This window comes from Zonotrichia leucophrys, chromosome 10 (assembly GCF_028769735.1).
Source record: "Zonotrichia leucophrys gambelii isolate GWCS_2022_RI chromosome 10, RI_Zleu_2.0, whole genome shotgun sequence".
NCBI classification, from domain to species: domain Eukaryota; kingdom Metazoa; phylum Chordata; class Aves; order Passeriformes; family Passerellidae; genus Zonotrichia; species Zonotrichia leucophrys.
This window is the reverse complement of record NC_088180.1, coordinates 3,716,011-3,728,667: the sequence shown is the minus strand read 5'-3', so window position 1 is coordinate 3,728,667 and position 12,657 is coordinate 3,716,011. Positions and strand designations below refer to the sequence as shown.

At 45.5% G+C, this 12,657-nt stretch overlaps 1 protein-coding gene across 6 annotated transcripts in view; it reads left to right on the top strand.

The window, feature by feature from the left end:
* SIN3A (SIN3 transcription regulator family member A) overlaps nt 1–12,657 on the top strand; it is a 31,306-nt gene that overhangs the window by 5,929 nt on the left and 12,720 nt on the right. For all 6 annotated transcript variants that reach the window (XR_010441637.1, XR_010441636.1, XM_064722641.1 and 3 more), the window contains exons 2-9: nt 2,304–2,524; nt 3,936–4,112; nt 5,674–5,780; nt 6,255–6,537; nt 8,447–8,698; nt 9,377–9,529; nt 10,314–10,472; nt 11,654–11,743. Coding sequence is in view for 4 of the 6 variants with exons in the window: in XM_064722641.1 (XP_064578711.1) it covers nt 2,336–2,524; nt 3,936–4,112; nt 5,674–5,780; nt 6,255–6,537; nt 8,447–8,698; nt 9,377–9,529; nt 10,314–10,472; nt 11,654–11,743 (1,410 nt within the window). In the remaining 2 variants the exon portion in view is untranslated. The remainder of the gene's footprint in view (nt 1–2,303; nt 2,525–3,935; nt 4,113–5,673; nt 5,781–6,254; nt 6,538–8,446; nt 8,699–9,376; nt 9,530–10,313; nt 10,473–11,653; nt 11,744–12,657) is intronic.

The window sequence follows — 12,657 nt, the reverse complement described above, 5'->3', positions numbered from 1 at the left end:
GACAGCCTGAGGTGGCATTTTAATCCTCATAAGGGCTCGTGAGCCTTGCAGCCATCCTCTGCCCTCAAACAGCCTCTGCTGCAGGGGCTGGTGAGTGCATCTGCAGGGCTGAGAGTGGAGTGATGCTCTGGGAAGCGAGTCCCAGGGGTGGGACACTGAGCAGCCACCACAGCACGTGGATCTGCACACAATATTGGAAGGATGAGGGCAGAGCCAGCCTGGGAGGGCAGAGGGGGGTGGCAGGGCTGGCTGGGGGAGCAGGGTTCAGAGCAGGAGGGTGTCCAAGTAGGTGAGTAGCTTGTAAATAGCTGCCACCAAGGCTTTGCCCAGACTTTAGTCATGCTCTTAGCCATTGTCATGCAAAATCCTGGCCAGCTCTGCTGTGGGTGGATGGGGTGAGGCCAGATTTACTCAGTTTAGTCCCAGCCTTATTAGCATAAAACTCTGGTTTTGCAAAGCAAAGTGTGGTCTGTGCCTGAGAGGGCTATCTCCATGAGGGGAGTAGCTCCATGTTAACCTTCCTGGCTCTTCATTTATCAGCAGAGACTGGTTGAAAAGCCAACCAGTGCAGCACCATTAGAGAAGTGAGCTCCTGGAGTGTGTTCCTGTGTGTGGGGGGGTCAGGCTTACTCAGGGTTTGTAACTTGCAATTAAGATGCAGTTGATGAGCTTTTCCCCTTTATTTTGAGCAAGGAGTCCTCCTCTGCTTCCTGTCTGTGACCTGCCAGGTGATTTGGGGACTTCTTGAGAGGTTAAACTTGGAGAGTAACTTCAAAAATAAATTAAGTCATCTTCCTTGTTGTCCTGCCTTCTCCAAGTGAAAGGAGGGACTAATAGGGAAAGTTTATATTGGATAGGGGGACGAAATTTTTTCCTGTTGAGGGTGGGGAGGCCCTGGCACAGGATGCCCAGAGAAGCTGTGGCTGTCCCATCCCTGGAAGTGTCTGAGACCAGGCTGGACAGGGCTTGGAGCACCCTGGGATAGTGGAAGGTGTCCCTGCCCATGAAATAATCTCTAAGCTCCCTTCCAAAACAAATTTTTCCATATCTTTTCTATGTTTTATGTCATGGAGAAGAAAATTTCCACCTTTGTCCTGCTGATTCCTGTTTCCATATTTGATGTGAGATATCAGTGAATGGTCTTTGGGTTATTTGATTAATGACTGGTTTAGACTGTGCAGAGCTGTCCTGACTTGGTAGATGGGGATTGGCTCAGTTGGCTGTTACCATTATTCTGGGGAATGTTGTTCCCTCTCATTTATCCATGTGCTTGCCTTAGCAATGAGTGTGTCTTAACTGCACTGAACTGAAGAGGCCTTGCTTTGGAGAGATCCTGAAACAAAAGAGGGTGGTTTCACTGCTTTCTGTCCTTCCAGCATCTTAACAGGCTGCCTGTGCTTTTGATAAACAGCAGATAATGTCTCAAGGATGGCAGTAACTATCAATGGACAGAAAACAGCACTGGGATTTGCTTGCAGTGAAGAGTGCTGGGGTGACTGGTTCAATCCCACAGAGCCAGGAATTCATGGCTCCTTTTGGAGTGGGATAGTGGCAGAGTGACCTGTTGGATTTGAAGTGAAATCAAGTCGCAGAAAAGCAACTTGGGGTTGGGCAGGAACATGAAAAGAAATACAGGGGAGTAAGTGAGGGTGCTGCTGATCTGTGCTCCCTGGCAGGCAGGAATCCAACTTCTGAGTGGGGCCAAGGTGCTGGCAGCACCACAGGTGTGGCATGTGGTACCCAAAATACTCCTAGTAGTAGACCTAGGTATTTCCCTAAAGTTACACATGAAATACACACGTATTAAATACACACGTATTAAATACACACACGTATTAAATGCTTTGGGACTTTGTAAGCAGCTTCAAACTCTGATTCTGCATCCTGCGTTTTTCCCATGTTTTAAAGCATCTCTCACAGCTCTCATCCTACCTGGACTGTCCAAGAGGGTTTTTTTTTCTGTTGCCAGTATAAATGGTGTGTAGGTAACACATCCTTGCTTCCCTAGCCTGTTGTGTTCAAACACTGCATTCATGAGCTCTGCATCACTCAGGATCTGTGTGTTAGCAACATCCTTTAGGTGAGACTGAAGAAATCCTTACCTTTCAAGTTCCTACAACAATAAGGCTGTACTTTTTGTGCTGGGATACAGTTGCATGTTTTATGCTGAAAGCTAAATCTTTAATTCCACTTCTCCTTTACAAGACACCAGCACCAGAACGGACAGAAACTCACCATGCCTGCTCGCGGTGATCTCTGCAGCACAAGAATGCTGGATCAATTTCCCTGTGTGCTTTCCCCAGGTTTTGAGGTGCTTCCCGAGCATGAGTTCAGCATGAAGCGGCGATTGGACGAGCAGGAGTCTCCCGTGTATGCGTCGCAGCAGAGACGTATCACCAGCAGCACCGAGGCTTTCCCGCACCAGCACCGCGTGCTCGCCCCGGCCCCGCCGGTCTATGAGGCCGTGTCCGACACCATGCAGTCAGCCACGGGCATCCAGTACTCTGTAACTCCCAGCTACCAGGTGTGTCTGCTCAGCCCTTAGCTCCCTGGACAGCCAGCACTGTGTTGTAGCACCACAGAGTTCCGTATTTAACACAAAGTTTTGTTTTGGTAACCGGGGTTTCCTTTAAAAAATGGCCAATGTACATCTCGTTGTCAGTGCTTGCTTTGTTGGCTTCATTCATGAACCAACATGGTGTGACTTGGCTTTCTTGAACATGATTCTTCTGCATGATTCTTCTATATGATTCTTCTAATGATTTTCTCGGACCATGGTCTCTGAATCAGTCAGGTTTGTGGAGGGTTTTTCCTCCGTTTTTCTGTTTTTCAGCAGGAAAAGGTTTGCTGTTGTAAAAGACGTATGGTATCTTGGGTGATTTTAAGCTTAACAGACTAGATCAGCATTTAGATTGAAGACTTTCAGGAAAATTGAAATGTTTCGTAAAACATTACCCCAGAGTCATTAGGTGGCACTCTTCCTTCTCTTGCCTCCTTTACAAGGAGCTGGCAGTTAGGAACAGAGAAAAAAAGAATCTTTTTGAGAGTACACTGGAGATAGCCTTTCCCTGCTCTTTCACTGACAGCTATTTGTGGGATATTTGTCTCTGCCACATTTCTGGTATGTTCAATCTTCCACTCTTGTGTTGCCGGTGAGCTGCTCTCCCTGTCTAGTGCCTGATTTTACACACAGCTTCATCCTTGCTTCTGCAGAAAGGATGTTCACACTGATAGTGGCAGCCACTGAGCTGAAGAGCTGCAGGCAGACCATTTGTAAGAGGGTGTGTTGATACTGGCAGTCCTTCCTAAAAAGAACTTAGAAGGACCAGCAGGCAAACCTTATTTTGTCCATGAAGATTGAATTAAGTATGTCCCATTTAAAGAAGCTTGGATGGAAAACTGGGTTTGTGAAAATGATTTTCCAAATTGAAATTTTCCTGGTTTATGGTATGAAGAAGTCCCAAAAGTGCATGCTTTCTGTTCTTTCCCTGGTTTTCTAGGGGAAATACCAAGCTGGGTTTTGAGCTTGGTATTTCCCCTAGAGCCTACTGATGCCAGAGAGCCACAATTTGACTTTCAATAACCAAACTGAATTATCAAGAATGTCGATTCATTCATTCAGATTATTACTTGTGACATATCGGGAAAGGAGAGAACCTTGGCTCTTGCCAGATGAAAAATTCCATTTTACCCTCCTTTTCCAGGTCTTTATGTCAGGGGATGTGCAGGACAGGCAGTGAGCGTGCAGGCAGGGGACAACCTGTGTTTGGCACGAGTCTGCAGGGAGGGTGGGATGAGAGTTGTCTGGAGTTGGTCGAGCAAAGCTGTTAGCAGTCATGGTTAAAGCTCAAACCAGCTGCCTTCTGCTTCCTTGACTGTCCTGCAGCGTCTGGGGAGCTGGGAGGCCGTGCCTGATGTGCTGTTTGCCTTGGCAGGTGTCGGCCGTGCCGCAGAGCTCGGGCAGCCACGGGCCGGCCATCGCGGCCGTGCACAGCGGCCACCACCACCCCGCGCCCGTGCAGCCCCACGGCAGCCAGGTGGTGCAGAGCCACACACACCCCACGCCCCCAGCCGTGCCTGTGCAGGGCCAGCAGCAGTTCCAGAGGCTCAAGGTAATGTCAGCAGCTGCCTGATGTCAGCCATCCTTTCCCAAAATTCCTTCTGCGGCCAGGTCCCTTTCCCTTTCCCTTTCCTTCTTTCCCTTTCCTTTCCTTCTTTCCCTTTCCTTTCCTTCTTTCCCTTTCCTTTCCTTCTTTCCCTTTCCTTTCCTTCTTTCCCTTTCCTTTCCTTCTTTCCCTTTCCCTTTCCTTTCCTTCTTTCCCTTTCCCTTCCCTTCCCTCTTGCTCCTCTCTTCTCCTCTCCTCTCCCCCCCTTTCCTTTCTCATGTTTGAGAGTCTATTGAACACAGAAATGGACCTCTCTTTCTGCTGAAGCCCTGTTGTTTCACATAACCATCGTAAAAAGAAAATTGGACTGGCCAGGAAAAGATTTGTGGCAGGGAGGGAAAGGAGGAATGTATTGCTTAAAAGTATTTAGATGAATGGGTTAAATTACCAAAACATTTGGTGCTTTTCTGAACACATGGCATATGTGGGTGGTTGTGTGGGAGTAATTTGGGAGTAAGGAAGGCTCTATTCTCAGATTATGTGCTGTAAAACCCTTAAACAAAGAGAAAAGTCCACCAAAAATAACCCCTTTAAGTTGCTACATTTGGAGAAGGCACATACATACAAATTGATGCCTGTTTCAGCTTCTTCCAAATACGGTGTGAGTCTTTTCCAGTTTTGGTGGAAACCACTGCCCTTTCCTTTTGCTGAATGTGGGAAACTTAATTTCTACAAACCTCTGAAAACCAGTTTCAAAAAGAGCACTTCTTCCTCACAGTGAAATCCTTGAAAAGTCCTTTGCTGGTGCAAAGTTGGGGCTATACATGAGCTTTTCTTTCATTGTTTAATTTCAGACCAAAGAGGGGTCCCATTGCAGCTCTTGCAGCTGCTGAGTGCTTGGCCAGGCTGCTGGAGGCTCAGGGACCCAGAGCTCCCACTTTGGGCCATGGCTGTTCTTCCTGCACCTCTGAAAATTGGCTGTTGGTACACAAATCATGAACCTCTTGCTGTTTGAGGTGTAAAACAATTTGCCACCCACAGTTGCCATTTTCAAAGCCCTTCTATGTTGAACTGAAATGTCTGGCTTTTTGAGAGAAGTGCAAGCGTGTACCTGGCAGACATGTACTACACTGAATATGTCATTTCCACTTTCTGCTTATTCTTAGACTTCCATAATAATTTCCACATATGAATGCAGGAAAAATACTCAGTCTAGTTCTGTTTATCCTAGCAGTCACTTCAGTGATGGTAGATTTGGAGCATGTTGGGTTTTGGTTTTTTTTTCATTCTGAGTAATTCTGCTGATCTGTGTTGCCTTTTTTTTTTTTTTTTTTTTTGTCTTTTTTTTTTTGGTACAGTTTTATCTTGTGGGCCAGGAGTGGGGAGTGAATACTTATTCAAACAGTGCTGGTAATACATAAACCAGGCTCATGAGCTTTTTGCTCCTTAATTCCCTGTCCAGGCTCAGGGCTAACAGCTGTGTTTTCAAATGCTGAATGTTTTACAGAACAATGGGAGGTGAAATCAAATCTTCTCTGCTAATATGACCTGTCTGGTCTGTCTCTAGGTGGAGGATGCATTGTCTTACCTTGACCAGGTGAAGCTACAGTTTGGTAGTCAGCCACAGGTCTACAATGACTTCTTGGATATTATGAAGGAATTTAAATCTCAAAGGTAACAAGCTGCATTTGCTTCTTCCTTCCAGAGTGTGTGTGGACATGGGAGCACAGGGCAGGGGCTGAATTCTGTCCTTTGTATACAGAATAACACACCTGGACAATGATGTAAAAGCAGTTGTGTGCTTTATTTTCTGAAAATGAAATGCATCCCTTCATTTATACTAAATCTCTGCCTAGAGTGGGAGTTCACAAGTTCAGCCTTGACAGCTGATTCATCTGGTTGTCTGCCCATTAATAATGGTCAGACTTGGGACTGGATCTCATGGATATAAAGCCCTGTCTGGGCTGATAAAATAATGCTAATGTCACTCTAGAGTTCAGCAGTCTGTAGGATTCAGTTTTGCATTGTTTTATGTGTTAGAGGTGATAAGGGGAAGGAAAAGTGCACTGGAAGATTGCTGTGTGGAGAACTTTGTCCCAGTGCAAGGTGCCAGGGGACGGTGACGTTGTGATCTTGTTCCTTGCCCAGCATCGACACTCCGGGCGTGATCAGCCGTGTGTCGCAGCTCTTCAAGGGCCACCCAGACCTCATCATGGGCTTCAACACCTTCCTGCCACCTGGCTACAAGATTGAGGTGCAGACCAATGACATGGTGAACGTGACCACCCCGGGGCAGGTTCACCAGATCCCCACGCACGGGCTGCAGCCCCAGCCGCAGCCGCAGCCACCGCATCCGTCGCAGCCTTCGGCGCAGTCGACCCCGACACCAGCACAGCCGGCACCACAGCCCACACCTGCCAAAATCAGCAAGGTGAGGGGCTCTGGGTGACCTGCACTGAGAGCACAGAAACCCTGCTGCCTCCAGCTGCAGCTGGTGTGCAGCTAGAGGGTGAAAAATTAACTCCCACGCTGCTTTCCCACAGTATTCGTGAACCTTCATGTGTTCCCCTTCTGCTGCTGGATTCATTTCTCATTTTCAAACTTGAAGAAGTTAATTTGACAGCAAATCAAATAAGCTTTCCAAAACATTAAGGGTTTGGAGAAGCCTTGTCGCTGGCAGTGGGGAACTGAAAGACAGTCAGAGCATCTGGTAAATGGCACACACATTATTCAAGAAGTGATCCAGCAACCTAGGGAAAAGGTTCCTAGTTAAAGCACTGGGCACACACTGTCTGCCTGCTTTTGTGTGTGTTGTCTTAGACCTAAAGTCCCAAGAAATTGCCCATAAAACAGAGGTTGTGATAAAGATGTTCTCTTTGCTGTGAAAGTGTGTGGGTCATTTCAAATGCTTGAGGCAATTAAGCCTTTAGGAGACCTTCATTTGTTATTTGGTGGCCTCTGCATTGCTTAAAGTCTTGTTTTCAGATTGAATGGTTTTTGTAGAAGGGTCTGGTTCAGCTGTCAGCTGGAAGGGTTCAGGAGTTATTGGCAACATCTAAAGTGCAAGAGTTTAGCAGAATTACCATGGGTTGCCTGTAGGTATTGGTTGTGTGTGTCCAAAACAGAGACCTTTGAGTAACAAAGAAAATTTGACTCTGGTTTAGATATAATCCAGATTCTACTGTCCAAAAAATGTATTTTAGGGGAAACAGAACAGGATAATAGACATTCAAGGAGATTACTCCAGATGAAATTTTGTGTATTTTAGCCTCAAAGTGCAAAAATATTTCAGAGCCTTAGGGAGGGGATCTCCAAAGTTTCAAGGGTTAATCCCTAAACTGTTAGAGAACAATTGCCTGGAAAAGCTAAAGGAAAAGGTAACATGCAGTTAAAAAGCAGCAGGATTTAAAATGTGGCAGTTAGCTGATCTCTGGGCAAACATTGTTGGGACATGCAACTTCCTGCTCAGAAATGGCAAACAAAAACATGCTGAAAGATTTGCTAAAAGATTTGCCAAGCTGGACACTGCAGATCATTCCAGAATGAACTTGCCTGTGCTAGATTTCAGGGATTTTTTTCTGAAGAGGTACATGCTCTCAGTAGAGATGTAGCAGTCTCCTTCTTAACACCATGGGATAAGTGGTTTTCTCCCTATCACACCTGTCAAGTGTTGAACTATCCTTGCTGAAGCTTTAAAATGTGCCTGAGGGACAGGCTAGACAATGAGGTAAGATGTCCCTACCAGGCAGGTAAAGGCAGAACAGGATATTGTAACAGGATATTTATGCCCATCTTAAGACAGTTATTTAAATTCTCAGTCCTGAAAACTCTGTTTAATATGAGTTTTGAAATGCAAAACATGAGGGGAATAAGTACTTCCATTTCCATTTAAAATGCCACCTCAAAACTAAATTTTCACCTGGCTGTTCAATGTCCATTGAGAGTATTCAAAATAATTACTCACTGCCTGCTTTTTGTCTGAAGAAACTCATGTTTTCCCTTGCTATTGCCTTCATTCATCCCACAATTGTTGACTAGTGCCAAAGTGACTGGCTGTGTGGGAGCCAGCCATATCTATGCATTTTGTCTCTGTTAAGTTTTTGAGGTAGTTTGTGTCTCTTGTCAGGTTTCAGTCCAAAGCAGTTAGCAAGGAAAATAATAACAACTGCTTGAATGGCCCAGGTATATTGTCTCGGTGATGCGGTTTAGTCTTTGCCGGCCCAATAAATATTTATCTATTTTTATTTATTTATTTATATCTCCATAAGTGGATTAAAATTGCCTTTATCCTGACCGTGAGGGGATCTACTGCCTCCTAACAGAGCCTGTGTTCCCCTCAGCCATCGCAGCTGCAGGCCCACACCCCTGCCAGCCAGCAGACGCCGCCGATCCCGCCGTACGCGTCGCCGCGCTCGCCGCCGGTGCAGCCGCACACGCCCGTGACAATCTCCCTGGGCACCACGCCGTCCCTGCAGAACAATCAGCCCGTGGAGTTCAACCACGCCATCAACTACGTCAACAAGATCAAAAACCGCTTCCAGGGACAGCCAGACATCTACAAAGCCTTCCTGGAGATTCTCCATACGTATCAGGTGAGTGTTGGAAATGTGAGTTTGTGTCTCTGTATGGTTCTTCCTCTTGCTTTGCTTTGGGAGTGCTGTCCAAAACTTGCATTTGGGTCTTCTGCTGTACTAGCAGTGGCCAGCAGGTAATCATGGACTGGTTTGGATTGGAAGGGGCCTTAAAGATCATCTAGTCCAACCCTTTGCCATGGGCAGGGGCACCTTCTGCTAGGTCAGGATGCTCCAAGCCCTGTCCAGCCTGGTCTTGAATTCTGCTTGAACTAAGCAGAAGTTTGGCAAGTTAAAAAGATTACATAGCAGGATGAAGTAATAGATCTCAATCCATCATCTTTATTTGGAAGTCTCTGCAGTGCTTGTTTAAAAAGTGGGTTTGGCTTTTTTCTATAAGCACATGTCAGGATGAGGCAATGTGGCTGTAGCTCTAAAAGCAAAAAGAACCACTTCCTTGGTCAGTGTCTTATTGTTCAGGGCCAGTTGGGCATTTAGGATGTATTTATAGTGTATATATAAGTATAGATATTTAGAATATATGAGTCATACTATTAATATAGTATGATGCTTTATAAAAGAAGCTGAGACCTTTGCTGTTCCATTATTCCTATCACTGAAAGTTTGTTTGTTTTTTCTTTGTCACTTGAATAGTTTGTGCATCCTTTCTTCTGACACCTCTCCTCTTTCCTCTGGCAGAAAGAGCAGCGTAATGCCAAGGAGGCAGGAGGGAACTACACACCAGCCCTGACAGAGCAGGAGGTCTATGCCCAGGTGGCTCGCCTCTTCAAGAACCAGGAGGATCTGCTCTCAGAATTCGGGCAGTTCCTGCCTGATGCCAACAGCTCTGTGGTGAGTACCCTTGGAGATTGGGTGAAATACCTAGTGCAGACTGTTCTGTATGAAGCCAGTGTTCAGAAAAATGGGCTTTTGCTCTAACTTTCCTGGTGTGTGGGAAGGAGATCGGGGGGTAGACTGTGGTTTCTGGCTACAACTTGTCTCTAAAAAAACTTTTATTTTAAATGCAAGAGGGTTGTTCTAAGTTAGGACTGTAACTGCAGTAAAATCCATTGATCATTAGAGCTATGAGCTTTGGGGTCCCCAGCACAGGAAGGACATGGATCTATCAGAGCAAGTCCAGAGGCCACCAAAATGATCAGAGGGATGAAGCACATCTCCTGTGAGGAAAGGCTGAGAGAATTAGGATTGTTCTGCCTGGAAAAGAGAAGGCTCAGGGGTCACCTAATTGTGGCCTTCCAGTATCTGAAGAGAGCCTCAAAAAAAAGATGGAGAGAAACTCTTTACAAGGGCATGGAGTGGCAGGACAAGAGAGAATGGCTTCAAACTGAAAGAGAGTAGGTTTAGATTAGATAATAGAAAAAAATTCTTCCCTGTGAGGGTGGTGAGACAGGGTGGCAGAGGCTACCCTGAGGAGCTGTGGCTGCCCTATCCCTGGAGGTGTTCAAGGACAGGCCAAATGGAACTCTGAGCAACTTGGAATAGGGAGAGGTGCCCCTGACCATGGCATGGCATTGGAACTGAATGACCTTAAAGGTCCCTTCCAACCCAACCCATTCGGTGACATTCTGTGTGGAACGTAGCCCTTAATGGTCTTATGGGTTTGTCTCTGAACAAGCTGTTGAGCAAGACAACTGCAGAGAAAGTGGAATCAGTCAGGAATGACCACGGGGGCACAGTGAAGAAGCCACAGCTCAACAACAAGCAGCAGAGACCCAACCAGAATGGCTGCCAGATCCGACGGCACTCGGGCACCGGAGCCACCCCTCCGGTGAAGGTAAGAGCCTGGGCTGCTCCTTCAGGATGTGTCTTCCAAGTCCTTGTGGTTTTTGTGGCACAGGCTGCAGCTTGAGAACATGGAAAATAGTGTTTGTCTTTAAACCTTTCAGAAGTCCTTGTTTCCAAGCACAAGTGTTAGCCTCTGATTTTTGCAAGCCGGTGGTGGTATCTGTTCCTGAGGGTGGGACATAGTTACTTTAATGGCTTGGGGAAACAGAGTTTTCATCACTTTCTAATAAAGATGTAGTTTTAATAGCAGTGTTTAATGAGGGGGGAGTGATGGAGTGTGGAGATAAAAGTCTCAGAAATGCCACAGAATAAATTTGCCCAATATTTGTAGCAAATGTTCCTAAGGCACGTAGGAAAAGATGAGCTCAAAAGGTGTGCCTGAAAGCTTTGTTGTAGTAGAAGTTGGAGCAGATGCAGTAGAATCATGTTTGCTCATCTTTCCTGTGATGAAGCTTTTAATACAATGATAAATGATTATTCTCTCAGCAGAGTTTGCCCTTTTCAACTGACGCATGATTTGTGAGAGCAGTGAGGCTTTGTAGTGCAACAAAAATTGTCCTGTGGCCAGGTGGCCTCGTGTTTGTGCATGAGGGATAAATTTGCCTGCTTTTTTTGAAGCCAGTACATCTTCCTTTGTCATGAGAAGCATTAGCAGGCATAATTGTACCATTTAAGTCCCCTTCTGCCCTTTCTCCTCCTCTTCAAATCGAGGTCACCAAAGTAAAGCACGTTTTGGAGGCACCTTACAGTCTTTCTGAGGATGGGGAAAGTAAAGCATCTTTCAGTAGAATGTAAGAGAGAAAAAAAATTGCCATTCTGGGGAGGTGTAAGACTTGCAGAACTGGATGAGCGATAGGAAAATCATCTATTCTGGCAGTTTTCCAAAGTAGTTATCAAAGTAAGATATGCTGCAGTGTGATTGAAACAATCAGCTAGTTACAGGAAAGGGTGAAACAATGTATTACAGATATATGGAGTGGCATGCTACTTATTAACATTCAGTAAATTAACTTGTAGCACATGCTTTAATAGACTGTTCTTCTTTAAAAAGCCATCTTTCCTTTAATGGGAAGCACATGGTGGGGTCAGGGAGCTGGTGCTCACCTGTGATAGATAATCGAATGATCCCAACTTTTATTTTTAATTGCCTTTCTTTTTTTTTGATAACAGAAAAAACCAAAGCTGCTTGGTTTGAAAGACCAGTCTTTGGCAGAAGCCAGCAAACATGGTGTGGGGACAGAATCTCTCTTCTTCGAGAAGGTGAGAGGCAGGATGCAGATGTTGCATGTCCTTGATGTATATCCTTCCTATGTACACATCTGGATTTTTATCACACTGAAGTGTGTGAGATTTACGCCACCCTGATTTCTCAGCTTAACCTCAGATGTATCCTGCGACCTCTAAGTCAGATACATTGAATTTTTTTTTAAATTGGTGATATTTTTTACCTGTGTCTTTTCCCCAAAACTCCTCCTCCAGCTTTCCACCTGCTGCTGCTGGGCAATTTGTTTGAGGGAATGGGATTATTTTCCTGTAACCCACACTCCAAGTGGTTTTCCCCTTTATAAGATCCCCCTACAGCTGATGATGTGTCTTGCTGTGTTGGCACAGCTTGTACCCATCTACAGCCAGCTGGCTGCAGGGGGAGAGCTCAGTTTACAAAGCACCTGATTCATATTTACATTGGGCTGTTGTTTTTTTTAATTTCCCCTCAGAGATTAATCTAATTAATTGCGCAGTTGTTACCTGTTGCTGGTTTAGCACACGGATCAAGTGAAAGGAGATATGGGATGTTTCCAAGTGGTACCTTGGTGTCTTCTCTGAGATGTCCAGACAGTGCCTTATAGCTCAGAGGGGAGTATGGGATGAAGTTAAAACCATCTTTTAAGCAATATTCACGCACTGATGACAGTCTTGGTTGCTCCCTGCTGATCTGGTGAATTTTGCAGTGTGATGGGAACCAGCTAATGGTAACTGGGAACCAATTTATTGCTTGGAGGATGTGTAGGTGTTAACATGAGTAAACCTAGAAGTCCCTGCTGTGGAATTATAACCGTAATGATGAATAACTTAACAGTGATAGATCTCAGTCGGATGTGTAGATCCTGCTGTTCTTGTGGGAAAGGTGGTGGTGTTGGGATGAATAGTTTGGCTTTTTCATTTTGTGAAGATCA